A 24737-nucleotide genomic window follows, 5' to 3' on the forward strand; every position below is an offset into this window, starting at 1 on the left:
CGTGCGGCGCGAGCCAGGCCTGCACCGGGTCACTGACCAGCGCCTTTGAGTGCTTCCTAGGACAGTGAGTTGGCCCGGCCATCCTGCTGCTTGGGCTGCCTGGCACTGGTTTCTTTTGTTACTAATAATTCCTTAGGAGGGAAGCTCAAGTAGGGATGTTAAAGCCTCCTTAAAAGGAGGCTCAACTAACTTGAGATTTTTGTGCGGCCCCAGAGCTGGAGGTGCTGAGGGGAAGGACAGGTAGCCTTTTGGGGGCCCGCTGAGCTCTTGAGCACGTCACTCAGGCCAGAGGTGCTCTTGTATGGAGGTTCTTAGCTGGGCCACACAAGAGAGCCACTTGGGGTGCTTCCTCATGTAGCACCATGGCCCCTTCGTGGGATCTGCGCACAGGGTGCCGGGTGAGGCAGTCCTGCTGGTGGGGTGTCCTCCTGGCCATCCTCACCTCCCAAGCAGAGATTCCTGCTGGAGCTTTCATCTAGCTCCCTTGCTCCCTTGCTGTGCCGCTGTGTTGGGTCCACCCTGGAACTGCCCACAAATGCCCTGTGTGGATGGGCATGCTGCTGCCATTGGGTTCTTGAGCAACTTTCTGCCTTAAAGTTTTTCTTAAATAACGAAAAAAAAAAGCCTAACTTGCATTTGGGAAATATTTTACCTGGTACACACATCCTCCCAGTGGTTGGTGGTTCTCACGCACGCAGTATGCGTGTTCCCGTGGCACGTGGTGGTGCCTTCAAAAGTCTCCAGTGTATGCCCGGCCATGCCTTCGTTGGTGTGGAGAGGGTTATGCTGCACATTGTCTGCTGGGCTTGTTTTACACTGAAGCTCGTCCCAGACACCGGTCCCTGTCAGCACAGACCTCGTTCTTGCCAACGGCTGAGGTGTTGTGAAAGTGATGTGGGTTCACAGATTTGGTGTCTGGTGTGCACGGGGGGGGGGGGGGGGGGGGGCGGGCGTGTGTGTGTGTGTGTGTCTCGTTCCTTTCCATTTCCCATTGTGCCCAGCAAGGCTGCCGTGAACATCCTTTGGCCCATCTTAGTGCACATGTGTGCATGGATCTGTACAATAAAGTCTTGGTGTGGAATTGCTGGAGCAAAGCATCGTGCATCTGAGATGGGCAGTGCCTGCCAGCCGTTGGCTCAGTTTCAGGAGGTTTTCTAGGGACATGAGAAGTTGAATGACAGAAGCCAGGTCTCCTGGCCCAGTGCTCGGTTGACATTGCCCCTTCTGTCTGTTCCAGGTCGGCTGGATGATGTGGAACTGGATGGTGTCTGCTCTTGCCACAGGGGCGGCTGTGGTCTTGTACGATGGCTCCCCTCTGGTACCCACGCCCAATGTGCTCTGGGACCTGGTTGACAGGATAGGGTAGGTGCTGGAGATTGCCACTGCTGTTGATTGCTATAGCATTGGTGCCTATGGAGTGCTTGGTCCCCCTTGGAGGGTGAGGGAGGATGTTTGGGAGGGCGTGGGAGAGGGTGACGAGGGCAAGGGGGAGGGAGAGGGAGGGTAAGGGGGAGGGCATGAAGGAGGGCGTGGGAGGTTGAAGGAAGGGTGGAAAGGGGAAGGTAGTCCTGACAAGGACTCACTGGGCAGATGGGGGCCACCTCCAGGACTGGGAGTGAGTCTGAAACATCAGGGTATCAGGAGAGGAAATGTGATCTTGTGTCTATAACGGTGGAGCCTAAGAACTGCTGCAGAAGCCCAGGAGAAAGGGAAACAGGGCCAGCAGGGGTCTGTCTCTTGGGGCTTCTCCAGCTCCAGGGTGAAGGAGAGTGTGAAACAGGCTGTTTGGGGAACAGTGTGGATATGTTTACAAAAAGGAGGGCAGAGCCCAGCATTGAGGCATTGGCAGGGTCTGGGCTTCCCACCACTGACCTTCTGAGCCCGGTGGTAAGAGGAGAGTCCTTTTGTCAGCTGTCCCGTGGTGTGGCCGGCTGTCCCCTGGAGTCTCCTTAAACCTGTGACCAGATTGCTCCAGAAGGCTCCTGTAGATGCTGCATGAGGGTGTCTGAGCCTTCATGTGTTCCATGGTTGGCTGACAAGCAGGAATCCTGAGGAGCAGAGGCAGAATGTGGGGGAGGATCCAGAACCCCTCCCTCTCCCAGTTCCCTCTGGGGGCATCACCTTGGGAAACTGTCAGGGACTGTTTGATGAATGTTTTCTCTGCTAATGAATAAATCATAATTGGCGGAAGCGTCCTCAGTGTTGCGGCCCGTGGTCAGTGCTGGCCTAATGATGGTGGTTCCAGAAGTGAGACTCGAAGCAGCAGAGCTCTGGGGCCTGGGAGCAGCCGTGCTCTGAAATGCGCTCATTACTTTGAGTCTGTTCATGGTGGGGAAACAGAAGGAGCCACTAATGTTTTTAAATCCTTGGCCATTAATATTTCAAATATAACTTTGCCTGGCCTGGGTAATATTTAAATCTTGACATTTGGCTCACAATATTGACAAAGAAGGTTATTTCCTAATGAGACTGTTTCCAGCGAAAGGTTAATCAAATCCCTGAGAACTTGGATGACTTCAAGAGCTTTACCCTTAATACCTGTGAGCCAGGCTCCAGGTAGGGACACTTTTGTGAGTGTGTGTGTGTGTGTGTGTGTGTGTGTGTGTGTGTTACAGGAAGAGGGATAGAAGATGTGCATTATTGGGGCTCAGTGCTAATGAATGTGAAGGATGAAGGGCTCCAGGAAAACCCAGCTCTGTGTGTGTGTGCACACAAGTATGCAAAAGTGTGTGTGCATGCATAGGCAAGAGTATGTATGTCTGCATGTGTGGATGAATGTGTGTGCAAGTGTGAGCAAACGTGAATGTGTGAATATGTGTGAGCAAGAGTGAGTGCATATGTGGTTTACATGCACAAATATGCGTTTGTGTATGTGCACGCATGTGAGTGTGCATGCCTGTATGTGTAGGTGTATATGTGAATGTGTGAGAATGTACGTACACGTGTAAGTGGGTGCATGCAAGTGATTGTGTACGTCTACACATGGAGGTTTGTATATGCATGCATGTGAGTGTATGTGTATACATGTAGGTATGTATGCATGGGTATGTGCATGTGAGTACGTGTAGGTATGTTTGTGCTTGCATGTGAGTATACGTGTAGGTGCACCACATGCACATGCATGTGTGCTTGTGTACTGTGTATGCATGCGTGTGTGTACGTGTAGGTGTGTATGCACATGCTGTGTGTACGTGTAGGTGTGCATGCATGTGTGGATCTGTGCATGTGTAGGTGTGAGGAAGTGTGTATGTGTAGGTGTGTATGTGGGTGCGTATGAGTGTGTGTGTGCATGTGTAGGTATGTACGTTCACGTGGAGGTGAGTGCATGTATGTGTGTGAATGAGTGTGTGTGTGCATGCATGTCTGATCATTCACAGGTGTGTTTTCTGGGTTGTTGTGGTCGGCAGGTCCTGAGCCCCCAATTGGCTTGTGCCCCAGATGCTGGAGACCATCACAGGGCTCCTCTAGACCTGGCCGGCAGCTTACCTGCCTGGTTCATGGGGGCGGGGGTGGCTCTGCAGCCCAGACAGGAGCTGGGAGAACGGGTGCTTGGGAGGGAGGACTTCAGGCCTCAGACACCTGCTCCACTGCCAGCGGCCGCTGAAGGAGTGCAGGTCAGGTGTGGCAGGAGACCCTCATCTGAGCTGTGCTCCCCCTGCTGAAAATTGAAGCTGAGTTATGTACAGTCACATAAAATCCTATCTGTCTGTGGCGAGAGGAGTGGCTCTTCCAAGCTGGTGGACAGCAGAGTCCCTGCAGGGCCATTTCAGGGCCTTCGGGTCTTTAAATCATGTCAACTAACATAGGAATGAAATCTTTGCCGATTATTAATGTTGGTCCAAAGACTTACTGACACATTTGATAACTGAGCGTTTACTTTGTAGACACAAACAAGATTCTTTTAAAAGATCAGTTTTCTTTGTCATTTAAAGTATATCTCTGAGCTCTGGGATTCTGTCTTGGGGAATATTCGGGTGAGAGTTGGTGCCAGAACCCTGGGGTCTTCTGTCCAGCTTTGCCAGTACCTGGGCCAGCATCAGAGCCACCTGCAATACCCCGTGTTACCTGTCTCTGGGTGAGAGATTCCGGGTGGAGCATGGTGAGGGACTGGCAAACTCATCTCACACAGTGCACTTGCTGGACAACCATCTGCCAGGGTCATTTCCACACCCTGCAGGTATTCACATACCTGCTGGGTCCTGGGGTGTGCGCAGCAGTATTGGAGGTGAGCAGGACCCTATCCTTGGGCTAGCATCAGAATGGGGAAGAAGGAGAGAGAAACAAGTGATATTAGTGCCCGGAGGTCAGGGAGATCCCTGAAGGCAAGGGCACTGGGGCTGGGCTTGAACCTCCCGGCCTGGGGAGGGGACATGAGCATATTCCAGGCAGAGGGAATGGCGAGCACCTGGGCCCTAAGGTGCCTGGGATAGTGCGTGGGGAGAGACCCTTGTGCTGTGAATGTGAAGAGTGGACGTGGGGCCAATATGGAGGGTGGGTGCTTTTCTGCATGAGACACAACACTGTTGGAACATTTGAAGCAACATAACCCGGTTCATGTTTTTATTTTTTTATTTATTTTTTTAATTTTTATTTTTTTTAAATTTTTATTTGTTTATGATAGTCACAGAGAGAGAGAGAGAGGCAGAGACACAGGCAGAGGGAGAAGCAGGCTCCATGCACCGGGAGCCCGATGTGGGATTCGATCCTAGGTTTCCAGGGTCGTGCCCTGGGCCAAAGGCAGGCACCAAACCGCTGTGCCACCCAGGGATCCCTGGTTCATGTTTTTAAAGTCTAAATCTTGCTCCCATGTAGAGAATGAATTGGGGGGGGGGCAGGGACAGACATAGGGAGACTGGGGGTCTTAGGCTGATAGAAATCCCCAGGCATGGAATGGGTGGCCTGGGAGGCTGTTTGTGAGCTGTCCGTGGGGAACCAGGGCTGACGCTGGCCCAACTGGGAAGCTGCGTCATGCTTTGTACAGTGATCCCCAACTGTACTCCCTACAAATGTGCAGCACTGAGTGCCGACACAGAGTTCCCGTGCTTCTGTAAACATCTCATGCAAGCCCTGGAGACTGATGGGGAGACCTTTCCATTCTTCAGACAAGTAGGCCTGTGACCAGGCCTGGTACCTGCTCAGAGTCTCTGTACATTGCCAAGGTCACAGGGATATACCTGAGGCTTGAACACTCTTCAGTTGATTTTGGGGGCCTGGAGGGAGGGGATGAGCAGAATAATGAACATTGTTTTAGTGTGGTTGGTGACTGGAGATCTTGGTGCTGGTGGCTGGGGCGGAGACACTCCACCATCAGAAGGGGATAGCGTCCCTGGTCTTCTGTTAAAATGTAGCTACTCCTGAAGGGGTGGCACCTTAGTCCTTGGGGATGATCTTGAATTTGTGAAGCAGATTGCCTGAATTAATACAGTAAACACGGGGGATGTGGGAAGGTTGTATACACCTCCCCTAAAGCCTCCCCATCCCCAAACAGCCACCTCTAGGGCACAGTGACCTAGGAAGTGCCTGAGGTCTTGGGGGAGGTGCTTACTGGTGGCAGGGTGGTGGTGGAGAAGAGAGAGGTGCCAGTGGGGGATGGGAATGACAGCAGCCTTAAGGGGTATGCCCAACCCAAATCACCCCGTGCCCTGAGGCCCTGTGCCTCCTGGCATCAGATAGCATGTGGCTATCTCCCTAGAGGGAGATGCCACCCAAGAGCGAGGGGATGAGGTTTTTGCTGCCTAGAGGGACACAGAGGGACCTTGACTCTGCAACCTCCTTTGGGCCCGCAGAGAAGACATTAGTTAAGACATTTTATATGCTGGGGGCTGCCTCTCTGGGAGAACAGCTGAGGAGGGGTAGACTGCTGAATAGCACGTTCCCCTGGAGATGCAGTCCTGTATGCTCAGCACGTGTGCCGTTCTGTGTGTGCAGACATGAGAGAGAAGCACCGTGGACTCTAAACGTTTGAAACGAGAAAAGCTGCAGGTTTGCTAAGTGTCACAGAAATGTGGGGGAAGGGCATCCAGGAGGCTGACGACCCCTGCTCTGCCAGAAGCTCCCGTGGCCTGCTCCAGCCCCGCAGAAGGGAATGTTGAGGCTAGAGCTTGAGGGCTCTTGATTTTATGGCCTCCTTTGGTCCAGAAAGGGAATATATCCTGCATTTGGTAAGACTGTGGGGTACCGTAGAAGTCATCGTCTCCCACGGAGCCAGAGTTCTGGGTGTGTTGGGGTCGGTGTGCAGACCTGTCCCTGCTGTACCCCACAGTAAACACAGGTGTTTACTGAACAGAAAGTATTGATTCAGCCCAGAAGAATGGTGGGTCTTGGATTTTGCAGACTTGCCAGAAACGAGTCACTAATTTTAGAAAGCTCTGGAGCATGGAATATGCAGGAGCCTTGAGAGTTTGTTTTCCTTCCCTCCTGTGCTCCTAGCATCACCATCCTTGGAACGGGTGCCAAGTGGCTGGCTGTCCTTGAAGAGAAAAACATGAAGCCAGGTAAGTGTGCCTGTCAGAACGCCTGGCCTACTTCCTATCTTGCCAGCCAAGGAATCCATAGCTTCTGTCACCTATGTCCTGCACACAGGCCACACTAAAGGTGTCAGATTTAGTTTTAATCTTTCTGTGGTTCTTTGCCCTAGTGGAAACCCACAGTCTCCAGACGCTTCATACGATCCTGTCCACCGGCTCCCCCCTGAAAGCCCAAAGCTATGACTACGTCTACAAGTGCATCAAGAGCAGTGTCCTCCTCGGCTCCATCTCAGGTGCGGCCCGCGCCATGGACAGGAGTTTCTGGTGCAATGAGAGGAAGCGGGGCTTGACCAGGCTGGCCCCTGTAAGCGGGCCCAGCCTCTGACCCAGCAGGTCCACTGCCTTGAAATTGTCCCCAGTAAATATCTGGGTACACATCTATGCATGATTGGCTCTCCTCGTTCACAAGAGTTGAGTTCTAGAAAGTCGCTGAGTTAGTGACTCCTGAACCATTGCTCCTGGGAGAGATACACACGCACGCCTGCATGTATGCATCAATTATAATCTTCTCTTCTGAACACAGCTTATTCTGGTACATTCCGTTATCTTTATTTTATAGAAGAGAAGACGAGGTTCAGAATTGTTGACGGACTTGCCGGAGTGCTCCCCTCGCAGGGTACAGTGTAAGGATTGACACCAAGTGCAGCCGGGCCCAGGGCCAGAGCTGCTTGCACACCCTGCCCCTCCCCTCACTGTCCCTTGGTCTTCTCTGTGGTGAGAGCTGAAACCAGAGGCCAGGGACCTTGGCGGGGAACGTGCATGTGGGCCGCTCAAGATTTTCTCCACATGGCTCGTGTTCTCAGTGACCTTGAAAGCACTCCGAGAGTTGACTTTGAGGTTATAAATTTTAGTAAGTAGTAGAATTAGCAAATACAGAATCTGTAAATAATGAGTGGCCAAGTATGAGAACGATTGTTGCAACATTGTTCATGTTCATTAAAAGCTAGAAATTACCTATAGGCCAGTAGAAGGGAATTCATTGAATAATTTATGGTACATCCTTAATTTTTGCTGCTGTTAGAAGGGATATGATGAAAATTCTTATTTGGATAAAACATATTTATTGATATTGAAAGCCAGTTGTGATACCCTGAATGAGAGAAGCAGATTGCAGGGTGATAAAGTGTGGTCATTTTTGTAGACTGAGAAAAGGAATATGTGTGTAGGGGATGTAAACCTGTGGGGGTGGGGGTGAGGGTGGGGGGTGAGGGTGGGGGTGAGGGTGGGGGGTTGGGATTTCAAGTGACCTTTTTCTCCTCACTTTTTTCCTAACGTGAAGTTGTATGAGGACAATTGGTGCATGTGGCAAAATATTGAAAATCCAAAAATGAAATTGGGTGGTGCCTCCCCCCCACCCTGTCCTTACCTGAGGAAGCCTGTGCTTGTTTCCTGTCAGAGGTGTCTGTATGGAGGTGAGGGAGCCCGTGTTGATGGGTTGAGACCCATTTAACTTAGGGTTCACACTCCGTATTTCCCCCTTAGTAGTGTGACTTGAAGTTAATACTGTTGTAGCTCATCAAAATCTTTAGATGACTTTATTTTTCTGAAAAGACATCTTTAAAAGATGCCATGTAATTTGCTTGAAGCCTGAGGCTACCCTACCAGCTTTCTTGCTGGACCTTTAGCCCAAGGCTGGGGATCTTGAGCTGTTTTGGCAAGTGGGGTTCCTGCCAGCATCTATGAGTGGCCTTGGGACATCCCTTCTCCCTCTAGACCCTAGTCTGCCTGCTTTAAGAGGGATGGTTTGTCCTGTGTAGTTTCCAGGGGCCTTTCTGTGCCAGTGCTGCCTGCCAAGGGTGGAAGTGCCAGGGCTCTGGCCAATTATTTAACGGAGTCATTGCCTCATGATAGGTGACATCTGTAAATGTTTGCTGCCTGGGTATCACTCTCTGGAGTGCCATGAAGCCTTGAGACATATTAGCTCTGTGTGTCCTGACATGAAACACTCTTCAAGATGCTGGGGGTGGGGGGAAGCAGGTGCATGGGGGTGTGATAGGGTGATAAGGTGTATGAGGTGTCCTTGTGTGTATGTGATGGTTGTCTGTGGAGAGGGTCTCTGGCCACGGGGAGGGGAACCAGGCATCAGGAAGGCTCACATCCACTTCTTGCCCTCCTAGATTGCCAGGTCTTGTGCCACATGCATTGCCTGCCCAGAATGCCAGTTTACAGAAGCTTAGGGAAGTATGTTTGAATGGTATTGCTGGGTGATTCGGTGGTGTCATGGCAGCAGCACGTGTCAGCTCCTCAGTGCTGGGCTGGTGCTGTGTGTGTCACAGAATCACCCGGAGAGCATCCCCAAGCCTTGGGGGGCAGCACTTCCACCTCCCTGGGGCCTGGGGCACTGGTCACACCTTGCAGCCACTGGGATGAACATGAGTCTCATTTTCATGGGACTCGAGGCCCCAGGAAAAGGCAGGGAGGATGTCATATGGAGCCTCTGCCCGACTCAGCTTAGAGTCGAGGCCAGAACGAAAGCCTGCTGGTTGCTGGAAGCTTCTAGTGGTCTTATGTGGCTCTTGGGGGCCCTCTGCCCCGGGTCACAGGGCCAGGCACAGTGAAGAGGTGAGTGCCTCGTCAGTTATGGGGGTCTTTCCAGGCACACAGACACGTACGTGAAGAGTGGCTGGGTTCAGGAGGGAGCCTGTGCGGGGCCAGCTCTGTATGTACCTCCTGCTCACGTTTTGATGGTGCCTTCCTGCCCCAAGTCCCCCAGGGAGGGGACGGTGGTCAGCAGTGCTGGGTCTAGCTACAGGGGCTCCTGCCGCTTCTCTCTCGATGGCTCTCGGGACCTGACTCCCTTTGGAGCTCCTTCCTGGTGTTGGAGTGCTTCCTAGCTCACATGTTCTGTCTTATGTGCCCTCCGCTGCAGGGACCCCAGTGTTGCTGCTGTTCCAGCGGCTGAGTGAGCCGGAGCCGCCGCAGAGGGCCTCTGAGCGTGACCCATCTGCACAGCAGTGCCTGGGGGGTAGAATGGATGAGGCTTCCATTTTCTGTGAGCCTGAGTCTTGAATTTTATTGTGACCACGAGAGGTCATTTATTTTGTCTCATCCACCAGGGAGACTCAGTCAAAAAATAAGTCACTCTGACATGGGCGATTTGTGGCAATTTCTAAATCACCTCCCCCATTTCTCCCTGAAAAGAAGCTCTAACTAACCATCAGCAGATTTTTCAGTATTTACCAGCAGAAAGAGTAGTAATACCTGTCCTTTGGGGTCTTCCTCCTTTGGTGTTCACCAATAAAGAACATAAGCTATTTGTCTCCATCTTCTGAAGTTTGGATCTCCTTTTGCCTTTGTTTGCAGGTGGCACTGACATCATCTCCTGCTTCATGGGCCAGAATTTTTCTATTCCTGTGTATAAAGGAGAGATTCAGGCCCGGAACCTGGGCATGGCCGTGGAAGCCTGGAACGAGGAAGGTGACAGCTTCACTAACCATCTTTCTTTTCTGTGACTGAGTGTGACTCGTAGCTTGGAAGCACTCAGGTGTATAACTGCCCTGAGGGGGATGGCCCTGTCCACTTGCAGACTGTGTCCTTCTAGCCACCCACTGGGCTCCCTGCCTCCAGCCCCCTTTGGCTTGCCCGCCTGAGAAGTCCGTGTTGGGCTGGAGCACGTTGGAGAGCATGTGTTCAGGAGGACCGGGAGGGCAGTTGTCCCCCTGCATCCAAACCGGGGAGATGCTGCTCAGACAGCCGCAGTGTCTTGCTCGTGTGACACCCTGATCTTGTCAAAGACCCCATGAGGGAGCCGGCAGTTGGCTTCTCTGATGCTCTCAGGATGAGCCTTTGCTCTGTAACCTGTTAGTGGACATTATTTGTGTCTCTAGCACCAAACAGGGCCTGGCCTGACATGTGGTGTGTGCACTGTACAAATTTGCACTGCAGCCACCATTATTTTAACCTGGCAGAGTGATTGGGGAGGTTGTTTCAGGCCCTGTTTGTGTGAGGAAGAGGGAAAGACGGCAATACTGGCAGCCCCACCAGAGTCGGGGCTAGAAGCCTGGAGAGGGCAAGAAGATCTCCTCCATTTCATGGAAAATGTTGCCAGAGACCTTTCTGGAAATCAATTTTTATTTTCAGAAGAGGGATTTTCCCTGGTGCTCAGAAAAGTTCTCGCCCCCACATGCCTGTTTTCTTCCCCACCATCCGAACCATTTCTCTTGGTTCTGGTCCCTGCTGCATTCTGTGGCCTGGGAGGGAGGCAGATGCTCCCAGCAGAGAGAAACCAATAGCTGTCCCTGTAGCTTCCAGATGCACGAGTTCCCTGTCTGTCTTCTATCTTGGGGGTTCTGTGGGATGACATGAGCTAGGTGAGGTGGAGGAGGTGTGGAAACTCAGGAGCCTCTGTGGACACACGGTGGGATGGTGGCTTCTCCATGCGAGTCCTGTGGTGCTGCGCTGTGGAAGGTGCTGGATAACTGGGCCGGAGCTGAGTTCCAGGGCCCTCTCACTGGGAGGGGTGCCGTGCTGCCCTCTCTCTTTGGCCTTCATGACCTGTGCTGTGCCCAGGGCAAGAATCTGGGCTGCCCCTTTGAGAGCAAGTGGGACTTGGTGCGACTCACTCGGCATGCAATTTGGTAACAGTGAATGATAGCGAAGATACGGAGGGACTCTGTGATCCAGCAGTTCCACTCCTGGGAGAAGAACTTGCACATGTGAACAAGGAGAGATGTGCAGGCATGTTCATAGCAGCATGTTTGCAGTAGGGAACAGAGTTGGGAACATACAGAGGTACATCTTCAGGAAGAATAAACAGCCGTGACTGCATGTGGAGAATTAATGAACTGGAGCAGTGTGTAGTCGATGATGCAGTAGATGACCAGGCATCCTGATACCCTGCGGGAGACCAAAGCAAGGTCCTGGATGCTGCAGCATCCTGCCGTTTGTGCAGTTGGGAGATACGAGGAGTGATTCTGTTATTCAGAGATGCTGATGTTGATGGAGTGAAAATAGTAAAACACATGTGGGAGAAATTCCCTTTTGTTTTTCTAAAAATTAAAAACAAAGATTGTATTCATTTATTGACAGCACGAAAAGGGGCAGAGGGAGAAGGAGATGAAGGAGCAGACTCCCCGCTGAGCAGGAAGCTTGGTGCAGCACTTGATCCCAGGACCTTGGGTCATGACTGAGCCGAAGGCAGATGCTTAACCCACTGAGCCACCCAGATGCCCCAATAAATTCCCTTCAGAAAGGTTTGGGGGAGGGTGTTGGGAAGGAAGGTCACTAGGGAAGGGAGGAGCTCGGCTTCCAGTGGTGCTAACACAACGAGGCATGTGGTGTGAGTTAGCCCCTTGCCTTCATGTGGGGCCCAAGCACAGGTGTAAGCGATAGCTAGAGAGAGCAAGCAAGCGTGTGCCAGCATGTGTGGTTGTCATGTGTGCTCAGATTACTTTTTAATTCTTCCCAAACCAGGAAAGGCAGTCTGGGGCGAGAGTGGTGAGCTGGTGTGCACCAAGCCGATCCCCTGCCAGCCCACACACTTCTGGAACGATGAGAACGGGAACAAGTACAGGAAGGCGTATTTCTCCAGATTCCCAGGTAGGTGGGTCCGGGGGATGCAGACAGGGCTGCCCGGAGTCGCCTGGGCTGGGCTACTGGTGTCTGGTATGCACGCCCCTGCCCATGTGTGGTGAAGCTGCTCACGGCTCTTTCTGCCAGCGGGGCGGGAATGAATGTTGGATCAGTGGCTTGAGGCCATCATGTACAACCAGCATCTGGGTTAGTTTATTTTTTTAAAGATTTTATTTATTAGTGTGTACATGAGTGGGGGTGGGGAGGGGCAGAGGGGGAGAAGCTCAGTCAGACCCCCTGCTGGGTGCTGAGCCAGGTGCGGACAATGCCAGGACCCCGAGATCACGACCTGAGCCGAAACCCAGAGTCAGATCCTTCACCAACCGAGCCCTCCAGGCGCCCGTGGGTTTGGTTTGTGCTTACCCAGCCCCTGTGCGCAGACGCTGCGGCCCCACACGCGACTGCCAGGCCTGGCACAAGCTCTGGTTTGCCCGTGGGAAGGCTGCGGGCCACCTGCTCACTCAGGACTGTGCCTGTCTGTTCGGGGAGAAGTGTGTGTTTGGGAGGTACCTGGCTGGGACTCTTCCTTTCCTTCCCGCACACACCCTCACCCAGTCCCCGTGGGGCTGTCGGAAGAGGAGCGCTTTGGTGGTGGGATGACTTACAACCTGCTCGTCACTCTCACTGACACCCTCATGTTTCATCTTCCCAGTGGTGCCCTGCCCCAGAGAAGGGAAGTGTTTTATTTAAAGTTCTGTCTCCTCTCTCCCTTTTACCTGAATTCATTGTGTTATCCTAGCTGTGTAATTCTCAGTTTAGCAAGCCATTTCTCCCAGAGCGGTTTTTTTCCCCAAGCGCTTGCTTTCTATGGTCTCTAGAAAGGCAAATTGATTTTGCATTAACTGCATGTGGAGGATCAGAGAAGGGCAGATGGTTGTCAGGGGCGGAATTTGCCGTGGATCCCGCCCGTTTCTGCACCTGGCCTTACATGTTGATACGGCCCGTGTAAGAGCCACTGAATCTGGCATCGCGCCTCCCACGCAGGAGTCGGAGGAGCACCCCTAGATGTGGCGTGGCCTCCACTGGGTGCCTGCTGCGCTCTGGGCCACCTTGGATCCTGCCCGCACGCAGCTTTCAGACGGAGTGAGGCAGGACAGAGAGAGCACATATGTGGAGAGAAACATTCCCTGGGTGACCCTGAAGGACAGGACAGGGGCTTCTGTCTCAGGAAGAGAGGCCAAAAGTAGAACCTCAGCTGGAGGATTCATCTAAGAAATCCATCTCTTTGTCTTCTGCAGTACTGCTCACTGGTCTTTGGAAACTGTCTTTTCTGTAACTCTTTGTTGTGTATACAAGGGTTATTGTGACAGATGTCTCTCGGGATTGATTTCAGAGTAAGTCTTTTTCTTTCTTTCTTTCTTTTCTTTTTTGAACTTCTGGTATTCCCTCTGGAGAAAAGAAATAATTTTGTGGCCTGTTATATTTCCATTTTTGCCCAGGCTGCCGGGAAGCCCAGAGTTATAATCGTTGCTTCATTGTAGCAGTCCTCTTACCGCCAGGGCAGGGTTTCTGATTGTTTTTAAAGAATCTCATCACGTAGTTGGTTTTATAAGTAGTTTCCTCAAATGCTTTCTGGGAGTAGGTGCGATATATGAATCAGTATGGAAAGAGGAAGGCAGTTAAGATAATGGGACTCTGAAGCTGTTAGTGGTGGACGGGATGAACACAGGAGGAACCTGACTGTCCACACCCCAGCACTGGGAGACTGGGATACTGTATTGAAATCAGTGGTTAAAGGAAACAGCTGGAGGAAAGGTGGTTTCTGTAGCAGGAAGCAAACTCACAGACATCATTAGGCCAGATGAAAATGTAACCAGGCAGCGATATCCAAGAAATCAGTAAGTGAACAGCAGAAGTTCAGCCCAGAGGGCCTAGTATCTCTTTTATGTCCATTTTAAAAGGAAATATATGTGTGTAAATCTGTGAATAAATGGACAACAAAGGGTTATCTGAGTAGAGGAATTATGAGCTGTTTTGCTGTTCTTTACATCTTATTTTTAAAAACCTAGTAAACATTTAAAGAGAAAAGCAGATCGAAGAAAGATTTAAGACTGTTCTGATTCTATAAGGCAGCGAGTTCAGCTCTGAGCTTCCTGGCAGTCAAGGCAAAAAGGGAGACACAGTGGGTGCAGGCGAGTGCAGGGGACACATTCTGCTCGGGAGGGCAAGCCTACCCTACCCACTAATTGTCAAAATTTTGGGCTTGGTGACATGGAGACAGCCAAGGTTTCCCTCAGCCTGCATCAGCAGACAGGTTCAAAGCAGAAGAAGTCCTGAGTCATACCTTCTAGAGTCCCAGGCCCTTCTAGAAGAGGAGCGTGTGTGCGAGCAGTTGATTCATGACGGCGCATCTGCAGATGCAGAAAGCTGTGCCATCACTCTTTCACTTGCAAAAGCACAATGTGCACTGTAGAAGCTTCCCATTCCTGGCCCTCCAGGAGGAAAGCAAGAGAAAGGCTGGGTCTCCCCCTTCGTGCTGGCGCGCTGTGGCCGAAGCGAGGTGGAAGGAGCCTGGGTGCCGTGAACATAGCCTGAACCACAGGCCTGGGGCTTGGGAAGCTACAGGGAAGCCTGCATTTCTCTGCTGTGACACCCTGGCAGCAGGGCCACTGGCCCCGCATGGAGTCTCCCTCCCGACTGCGTCTTGTACGAGGTGGGAGTGCTTCATTTGTATTTTCACAAAATGATCATTCCTTCAGGGTGTATTTGCATCTTCTGTTTGGTCTCCATTTCCAGGGCCTTGCAGTGATTATCAAACTCCTGGGAGAATCGGCTTCATGCACGCTGGACTGTGTGTCGGTCGGGCGCCCAGTCCCCAGATGAGAAAGGATTAGGGGGCGTGCTGGCGCGCCAGGCCTGAGGCTGTGTCTGCAGCTGGCTCCTGGGACTGCGATCATCAGCCCGGTTTTCTGTGTAGCTGTCAGATGTGCCTCTGCAGAAATCTGGCATACCACTTGCGGCCCTAGGAATGATCTCTTTCCCTGTTTGTGCAGGGGAGTCTTTTGCAAGTCTAATCAGGAGAAAGGGGTTTCTTTCTTCATCTTGGGGAGGAAGGGGAAAGGACCCGCAGGCCTGCCATCCTCTTGCATCAGAAGAACTGAGCTCAGGAGTCCTTCTGTGCTCAAAATTGCCTCCCAAGGACCACATATTCCCTACAGACAGACAGATGTCCTGGCCTTCGTCTGACCTGGAGCCTTAGGGGTGGCGCCTCATGCCTCAGGAGCAGGTGCGAGCTGATGGGTTAGCACTGCCAGTTGGGAAGTGTCTCCAGAATTGGAGAGGAAGAGGCATTCGGGGTGAAGATCCTGTAGCTGGTTTTATTTGCTATTTTCCCATTCTGGGCTACAGGGACTCAGGACCCATTTCAGGAGGTCAGGCTGCTGCTGGGGTGAGTGACTTCCAGGTGGTTGCAGAGCTGCTGGGGTGTGCTCTTGATTATTCACACCCGTTTGGCCTCTGGTTGTGTGGGTGCGGAAGGGTCACTGCAGTTGGCAGCAGGAGGAGGCTTCTGGCTGGTTTAATTGCTCCCTTGGCAGTTCCCTTGAGGTGTGGCTTCTCCTTCCTGTTCCTCCGGGTGGAGAGTGGAGGATGTGGCCAAGGCTGGGGCTTTGATCCCTTGGGATACGAGCTTTGCTGCAGCCTGGGACGAGGGCCTTCCTGGGAATGTTGCCAGCCCAGGAACCAGCTGCACGCCAGGCCACAGGGGGATGGCGCAGGTGATTGGGTCACCTCTGATCCCCCCACCCTTTCTGTTGCCTTCCACATCCCCTGGATTTTACCAACTAGTTAGCTCTGTCCACGCGGCTCACGCCTTAGCTCGGGCCTCAGGCCTCCATTAATAGCTTCCCGCGGGTCATGCTGCTTCTGTTTATCCCATTCCAGGAGTGGCCCTAACCCCTCCGGACCAGCCCTGGAGCTGTCCCCAACCACCCTGTCTTCCTAAAGTGTGCTTGTACCTTCACTCTGAGGGCCTGCTCCCAAAGCTCCCGTTGATCTTCCCTGGTCCCTTTTGCGTCCTTGCTGCTGGGGTTGGTCTCCCCTGGGAACTCCTGAGGCCTTGTCGGTGGTGGAAGGAGTGAGATTTCCTGTATGCTGGTGCTTCATGTGAGAACTGGACAGACAGTGGCCTCCGCTAGATGCTGAGCTCCTGGGGGCAGGAATGGTCAGCTTGCCTCCACCCCTGGGCCCCCAGCCCCCTTCCGATCCTGTTTCTATGCCTCAGCTAAGTCTGTGGGTGAGCATCCCATTGCTGTCATGCCTGCTGTCCAGGCAACCAGCTAGGACCCCTTCTACTTGGGGTGACCACACACTTCTGCCTCCCTGCAGGTGTCTGGGCACATGGCGACTACTGCAGAATCAACCCCAAAACTGGAGGCATCATCATGCTGGGCCGGAGGTGAGGAGTCTTTAGAGGCTTCTCTTCCCTGGAGCCCCCTTTCCTGAGGCATCCGGGCAGGGATTGGAGGGATCCTGTGTCTCCCCTAGGGCTGGACCTGGGCCTGATCCACATTTCTGTGCTCCCCCGCCCCCCCCCCCCGGTGACTGGCAGGCACATGGCACAGGTGCAGCCAGTGTCCATCCATGGTAGCAACAGCCCTTCCAGAACGGGGGTGTGTGGGTACTGGGCGCATGCCACACATGTACAGGTGGAGAGGGGCCGGGAGGTGACGGGTATTTCCACACAAAGGGACTCCCTTGTTGTCTAGCCTGGAGTTTAGAGAGAAAAGGTGGCTGGTGGGGATAAAGAACAGGGGAGGGAGCCTTCGTGAGGGGCCCAGTATTGCCATGTGAAAAGGGGGTGACAGCCCCTGCCCCCACCTTTGTGTGACGTGCCTCACTCAGGAGCTGCTGTGTGTTCTTGACCTTGTCTCTCTTTCCAGTGACGGCACACTCAACCCCAATGGAGTGCGGTTTGGCAGTTCAGAAATCTATAACATTGGTATGTTATATTCCCTTTCTCCTTGAATTTTTCTCAAGTCATTCAGGAAGGAAGGAGGGTGTGTCCTAGCAGGGAGCTCCGGAGCCTGCTTTCCAAAGACTCCACCTTTGGCGTAACTCTGGTCTGTTTGCCTCAGCTGTGAGAATGGACATTTCTGAACACATCCTTCTTTCCAGAATGTAATTTGTCCACGTTGCTTGTAGCTGTAAAACCTCAGAGGAGTATTCTTAAGGTCACATGGCCCATCCCTGTTCTGTTACATTTTATCTTCACAGTGAGCAACTTTGGGTTGTTTAATTGTGTCTGGGTGAAGAAAGAGAAGCATAGAGAGGTTGTGTGAATGCTGGAGATTACACAGCACCTCAGAGGACACCATATAAAGATAGTGGGCCTCACAGCTGCACAGTGGAGTCATCCCTGGGCCTTTAAAATGGCCCACCAAGGCCACAAAATCAGCCTCCCTGGGCAGTAGCTTCCTACCAACGTTGCACCAAGGTGGTTTGTACGGCCGGGATGGAGAAGTCCTGATCCATCTGCATCCAGGCTTTGTTCCTCCCACCAGTGGAGTCCCTATCACAGTACTTGCTTCCTTTTTATATTTAAATTAATCTGTAATTAAGCAAGTAAGGCCTGTGTTTGGCTTCCTATGAATATGTCCACCATTCCAGCTGAAGCAAAGCTCTGACTCTTGCCAGTGATGAGCATACTGCTTGTCCCCCCTGAGGGGCTCCTCCTGGACAGCTGGGAGGAGAGACGGCAGTGCCCGTCAGGCTCGTGGCCAGCCTCCCCTCCCCTTACTGGTGCCCACGGTGGGCCGGCCGGTGCTAGAGTGTGGCCTCTCCCCCGTCTCTGCAGTGGAGGCCTTCGAGGAGGTGATGGACAGCCTCTGTGTGCCCCAGTACAACAAGGATGGGGAGGAGAGGGTGCTCCTCTTCCTGAAGATGGCTTCCGGCCACACCTTCGGGCCCGACCTGGTGAAGAGCATCCGCAACGCCATCCGCATCGGCCTGTCTGCACGGCACGTGCCCAGCCTCATCCTGGAGACCAAAGGCATCCCGGTAGGTCCGCCGTTGCTGGGCTCGGGCTCCTGTCCCTGGGTGGTGGCGACCAGAGTGCGGTCATCTCCCCGAGAGCCCCCACCCGGGAGCTCATCTCAAAGCTGGTTCTGCTTTATATATAGTTTGTCCGTGTTGCCTGGCAACCCCATCTTTTTTTTTTTTTTTCCTACTGTCTCTCTTTTTTAACCCTTCCCGAATTGCATGTAAAGTGACTTCTGCTAAATACTTGTATTTGGAGGCAAGGCAGGCCCAGCCTTGCATATCCAACTGGCTTTTCCCTGGTGCGGTTTGAGTGTGTTCTTGAAATTATTAATCAGAAAATTAATTTTAACTTTTTAAAGAGCCACTGGGGTACTGTTGCTCTTGCCTTTTAATTTTAAGTTTTGCCTGTGGAAAGAAGAGTCGAATCTATTTAGAGGCATGTCTCCCGAAAGCTGTTTCCCCTTCTACTTTGTTTAGGTTCTGACTGGGGGAGGAGGGGCCCCCAGATTGGGTCTCAGCTCTAACTTGGCCTGCTTATGATGAGGCAAGTATCAGCTGAGAAGACAAGCTGTGGTGTGTGTGCACACGTGTGTGCAGAGAACGAGCTGAATGCACAGACGAGGCAGGGCCTCTCAGAGGCCTGCAGGGTAGCTGGTCACTGATGGGGGGCGGGGCAGAGCCTGCCGGCCCTGGCAGGAGCTGAGCTCTGGTGCTACCCTGAGCAGGGCTGGGACTTCTTATCCCGTCCACATGCTGCTTTTAATTTTGGTTGTGCACTGGAAGGGTCCCACTGCTGGGATTCTTTGTCTCAGTTGGTGACTCCTGGTGACTCTGGGATCAGTGGCTCCCGCCAGGAGGGAAAGTACTTCTTGAGTTCATGACACTTACTGTCTTCTCCTGAGGAGGGCCAAAGGCTTTCCTTCAGCAACCCAGTTCTGTCTGCTTCTGGAATATTCTGGAGAACCAGAGTTTGACTTTCCCCTTGGCTTTCTTTTGATGAACCAGGACGTGTGTCCTTTGCTGCCAGAAGCGTTACCCCCCACTGTGTCTGCTCATGAGATTAGTGGCATGGTTTCTCTGAGAGATACAGGAAGTGGAGATCTGTCTTTCTGTCCTCAGCCTGGTGCTCCGGTCACTATCAGAACCCGCTTTCCCTAGGTGCTATCTCCTCTGTCTGGTTGGGCTGGGAAGTCCCTTCCAGGGTTCCCTGAGATTTTTCAAGGCCCTTGTATTTTCAGATCCTCCAGGCCTGAACTACTGGGTTGGCTTGGCCGTGCGTGTCACTGCACTGGGGAGGAGGAGGCCCAGCCAAGGAGACTTGGGGTGCGTGGGGCATTGCGAGGCTGGCAGGCCCCAGGCAGCTACGACTGCCCTGGCCCCAGCACGTCTTTGTCTCCTCTCACAGTTGAGACGCCTGGCCCATCCTGACGGGGCAGCACCTGACAGGGGGCAGCATGACGTTTATCTCCCGGGGAGGCCCCAGCAGCAGCCAGGGGTCGGGGTATCTCTGCTTCCCACCACACTTCTCACCAGAGGAAACAGTAGCAGGATTTTTTCTGTAACATGGTCTTTCTTTTGTCAGGTGATGGAAAATACAAATTATTAGCTCCCCTGAGCTGTTCTTGGAGCTTTTGTGTAAAGCTTACAAGCCCATAAAGCACGTGAGACTCTTGCATTTCAGGGCGAGGGGGGCTGACACCCAAGTGACAGGCAGTCCTTCAGAAGCCAGCACTTAGATCCTTAATTAGTTCACACGTTGCCCGAGTTTTTCAAATGAATGAATTTTAATTACATCTCAGGTTAAAAAAAAAAAAAAACAGTAGTGCCTGTGTTGGAGAGATTAGGGCACCAGCGGTTTTACTAAAGGGCTTTGTCTTGAAGTCCCCTGGCCCCTGGACACCCACACTGCTGTCAGAGGCCCAGGGGGTTTGAAGATGGAGCACACGGGCCTGGATTGTAGAGGGAGCTTTGAACGTTTGGATGGAGTCTGACTGCGAGGAAATAATGCCCCATACCGCCCTGATAAATGTTTCTGAGGAAAGGTTTTGGGCAAGCTTGGTGAGGCTGGTGGATGAGGCTCGCTGGCCAATTGATCTGTGACGAGGCTGTAGGAAGCGGCCCGTGGCTGACACGGTAGTGACGGGCCATTTTTATGATGCAGCGAAGGGTAATGCAGTGCACATAACTAACAGAATAGGCGCTTCTGAGAGTTGTGTGCCTGTGAGCCCCACGAACCCAACCTGCTGCACGTTCGAGGGGACCAACTCGGTTTAGGGGGTCAGCCCCCAGTCCCCGGGAGGCGGTGGCCCGAGCGCAACATGCTCACCGTGGCCCCCTGCTCTCTGGCTGCAGGTGGAGGTGTTCGGTATCTGGTCTGGACGTCCCTAGATGCCGGGGCTGAGGGCTCGTTCTTTACCCCTCGAGGCTCAGCTGCTGTTTTTGTTTGTTTTCTCTGCCCTTCCCTGGCAGTACACTCTCAATGGCAAGAAGGTGGAAGTGGCTGTGAAGCAGATCATTGCTGGAAAAGCTGTGGAGCACCGAGGGGCCTTCTCAAACCCTGAGACCTTGGATTTGTACCAGGACATCCCAGAGCTGCAGGACTTCTGAGTCGGACTGACTCACGTGGCACACTGCCACCTGCGTTTGTGCTGTGACTTCCGAGCATTCAGGACGTTACTTAGAAACCCGCAGCTCTTGGGAAGGCAAGTGTCCGTGCGCTTGGGGAAGGGTCAGTTCTATGTTCCGGAGTCACGTCCGGGGGGTTCCGCAAGCCTTGTCGGGCCACATCCTGACCTTCAGAGGCCAAAAGGGAGCATTTGGTGTGTGTGTGTGTGTGTGGCCAGGCGCTGAGAGTGCCTGTGTCTTTGCACAAGTGTTCTTGCACATGCTGCCAGGAGCCAGGGGTCGCCCAAGTGTGGATGGTTGTGGCCAATGGTCACGGTCAGTGTCACAGCCATGCTTCCTGCACTGGCTGGCGCTCTGGCGGCGGCACATCTCTCAGGGGTGGTCTTGCCTCCAACCTCGTGCCCGTAGTTCCCTTTTGCCCTCTTCACGGGTAAATCTGTGTCTCCCCTTCAGTTGCTCTCCAGCTCTGACCGTCGTTTCTCAGGGCCCATCTGTCCCCCATTGCACGTGGACTGTTCCCCAGTGACCGACTGCTCCTGCAGGTCCCCGTGGAGCCACATGTGGCCCCCACGAAATTGCACCTCCCGGCGGCAGAAGCTCCCTGTGGAGAGCACATGGGCTTCGTGCTTTAACAGGGTCTCCTTATTTCATCAACTTCAACTGGTTTAAAAATATGTTCATGTTAGTTCTCTGGAGTGTGTGGGTGCTCCAGAACAGGCTGTCCACCCCGGGTGGGGGGTGGCGGCGCTATCGGGGACTCGGTGGGCCACCTGGGCAGCAATCGCGGGGTCCTCCCTGTCGGAGCTGCCTGGCCTCAGGGGACACGGCCTCACTGCACTCCTCCCCCTGGAGCTCATGGAACCTGGACCTCACGTGGAAGCTGGATATTGAGTCATGGGTTTGATAGCCAGGCGGTTCATATGCACTCTCTGTTCCGTACATTAAGAGCTTCCTGTAATCCTGATGTTTGTTTTTGTATTTTTAAAAAACTGAGCACAGTGAAAACCTTTTTGGAATCTCTTTTCTTCTGGATTATAAAAATACAGGGGGGAGTGCTATGAGGAATTTATGTAATAAATATATATACATATATACACACATATATATACATCTACGTATATATATACACATGCATATGTGCACATACCTGTTCATGTCTGGCGTGCTGGTGTTTTCTCTGGAGGGGCTGACCTGGTCCGCTTCTGGAAGCTGCCTGTGCTGAGGAGCCGGTGGGCAGATACACCCTGGGGGAGATGTTTGTCCAGGGGGTTGGGGCATTCCTGGGCCCCTGGCAGTTAGCAGCGGTCCCGGGTGACCAAAGGAGTAGCGAGGACTTCTCAGCATGAAGCCAGCACCCTGGAAGAGAGGACCGTCCTCACCCTGGGCTCCTCGATGGTTCCAAGCAGCCAGGTATCTGGACTGTGACCCCTGTCATCGCAGGAGCTGCATGTCACTCAGATGGTGTCTGGCCACACGTCTCAGCCCCGCACGGTTTCTTTCCCTCCCGTCACGGGAAGTTGGAGCAGGCGAGTGCCCTGGCCGGGGCAGTGACCTCAGGCTGAGCGGTGCCCATCTGCGGCCCGCCGTCCTCTGTCCGCAGCCACCGTGCCTCTCGCCTCCCATCATGTTCCAGGCAGGAAGGAGGAGGAAGTGACAAGAGGGCTGGGTGAGGGGCAGAAGCCTCCCGCTCTCCAGTCTGTCCCCTTCTCATCAGCCAAACAGTGGCTTTAGTGGAAACAGTGGCTTTAGTGATACCTCCCCTAGTTGCAAGGGATTCTGGACACTGCATTTTAAAACAGGACCTGACACCTTTCTCGCATTAATTTCTCATTGCTGCTCTAACAAATGACCATAAACGTAGTGGCTTCAAACACAAATTTATTGCCATTCTGGAGGCCAGAAGCCTGACGCAGTTCTCCCTGAGCTGAAGTCGGGGTGTGGGCCGGCTGCGTTCCTCCTGGAGGCTCCAGGGGAGAGTCTCCTCCTTGCCCTTTCCAGTTTCCAGAGGCACCCTCATGCGTGGCTGGTGGCTCATCCCTCCAGCCCCAGAGCTGTGTCTCTTGCCTCTCTTGTGCATACATTGGCCTCTGTGATGACCTTGGCCGCACCCCAGTAACCCTGGGTGATCCCCCTGTGTGAACATCTATTGATGAGTGAGCTTCCTCCCACGTGCTGCCTGAAATTCCCCAGCTACAGAACCTAACCTCTCACAGGGCGTGTGTGGAGCCTTATTCTGTTACCTCGCGCTGCCAACACAGTCGGGCCCTGCCAGCGAGGAAGACGGGAGAGTGGTCATCAGAAGGTGTGAGCCCCATGCTGGAACAGCTGGGTGGTCGACCCCTGGTTGTCGACAGACCCCAGGCTGAGCTCATTCCCCCCACCCTGTGGGATTGGCCTGCCAGCCTCCCTCCCAGCACCCAGGCCCGACTCCGCCAGGGGCCCGGAGCCCACTTCAGACTGACTATGCCGGAGGAGTCATTCGGGCTTAACTGCCGTGCCCTTTTAGTGCTGGCGAGAAGCCCCAGGCTGGCTGAGCCCACACATCGTGCTCACGAGCTGCACCGGACAACTTCACCAGTGAGAGACAGATGGTCTGTCCGGTGCCGGCTCTCCCGTGATGTGCCTTGGCCTGAGCGTTGCCCTGAAAGCACTTGCCGGTCAGCTGCCTCTCCCTTTGTGATGCCCACAGGTTGTACCACGCCCTTCCCATCCCATTCCCAGTCCCCTAGCCTCGCTGGGAGCACGGGGGCCCACAGTGTGGCCTGGGTAGGGGGGCTGCCAGGATTCTGTGCTGCTGCTCGCCCCCCCTGGCCCACAGGCCTCCCCACAGCTGTTTCTCCTCCGGGGTTGTCTTCCTACCTCCAGGAACTTTCTCTGGGGGAATGGCTCCTTCCCATTCACGCCGAGCCCAGCCCCACCTCCTCGCCTGTGCAGACAATCCTCAGGACCCTGGAGCACTGTGTCTGGATCCCTTGATCCTTGACACACACCCCTGCACCCTTTTTTTTTGTGCTGTGCTTCTCTGCACTGCTTTCAGAACTACCTCTCCTGCTGCAGGCGCCTGCCTGCTGGTCACTCTGAGCCCCGGAAGACCCCAGATCTGCTCTCTCATCTAGATTCCTAGCCCTTAGCAAGCCCCTAGCAAATGGCCTGAACCCACCAAGGCTTGGGAAAGATGTCTCCGTGACCTCTTAACCCACTGTCACTGTGGTTGTGTATGGACAGGAGACACCCTCCCCTTGGGCTTCCCTCCCCTCCCTTCAAGTGCACAGGGCAGGGTCTTATGGGGAGTAAACTCCCTTTGAAGGCCCAGCCACATCCCCAGCTCTGGACTTCAGCCTTCAGTGGGAAAGCCACACACAGATTGACCGGGATAAGTTGTAGTCACTGGGGCATATATAGCTCAATTGCTGTAATGAGTCCCCCCCAAATCTGGCTCAACTGGAAGTTTTTTTCCCCTGTAACAGCTTTGAGGTAAATGGGTGACCTGGGGTGGGGGTTAGGTAGCTTGGCTTTGCAAGGGGACCCAAGTGACTCGAGTTTCTTCCATCTGCTTGCTGCACCGTTGCCTGCACAGCGGCCTGGTCCATGTGACCTGTGTGGGTTGGTGTAATTACATTTCAGCCCCTCCCTTCTGCTTACCACCCATCAGCCACCACCTGTCCAGTGACTGTACTCAGCTGTAGGGAGAGCAGGGTGGCATGTGCATCACCTGGATCACACCTGACCTGCAGCTGGAGAGGCGGCCTGGAGAGAATGTGTACGTGCATGTGTTGTGTGAAGGCGATGTGTACATGTGTGTGTCTCTCTGCATCTTAAAGGTAAATTGTAAGGTTTATGAGGCAAACTTATTGGCCTTTATAACATTTTGGCCATGTGTATCTGTGCACATGTGTACATGCATGTTTGTGTGTATGTAAACATCTGTGTGTGTGTGTGAATGTGTACATATGTGTGGCTGTGCAGATGTATGTGTGCTGACATTACACACTTGTCAGAACCCAGAAAAGCAGGGCAGGGAACATGTCCGGTGTT

The 24737-nt window shown here is 53.3% G+C and overlaps 1 protein-coding gene across 1 annotated transcript in view; it reads left to right on the forward strand.

Annotated features, from left to right (window-relative positions):
• Positions 1-21800, forward strand: part of AACS (acetoacetyl-CoA synthetase) — a 57464-nt gene extending 35664 nt beyond the window's left edge. Inside the window, exons 10-18 of the mRNA XM_041728391.1 lie at positions 1238-1362; positions 6430-6494; positions 6638-6760; positions 9831-9944; positions 11940-12065; positions 16425-16494; positions 16979-17037; positions 17893-18095; positions 20547-21800. Coding sequence (XP_041584325.1) covers positions 1238-1362; positions 6430-6494; positions 6638-6760; positions 9831-9944; positions 11940-12065; positions 16425-16494; positions 16979-17037; positions 17893-18095; positions 20547-20684 — 1023 coding nt within the window. The 3' untranslated portion in view covers positions 20685-21800. The remainder of the gene's footprint in view (positions 1-1237; positions 1363-6429; positions 6495-6637; positions 6761-9830; positions 9945-11939; positions 12066-16424; positions 16495-16978; positions 17038-17892; positions 18096-20546) is intronic.
• The last annotated feature ends 2937 nt before the right edge of the window (positions 21801-24737 follow it).

The sequence above is a fragment of the Vulpes lagopus genome, chromosome 14 (genome assembly GCF_018345385.1).
Source record: "Vulpes lagopus strain Blue_001 chromosome 14, ASM1834538v1, whole genome shotgun sequence".
NCBI lineage: Eukaryota > Metazoa > Chordata > Mammalia > Carnivora > Canidae > Vulpes > Vulpes lagopus.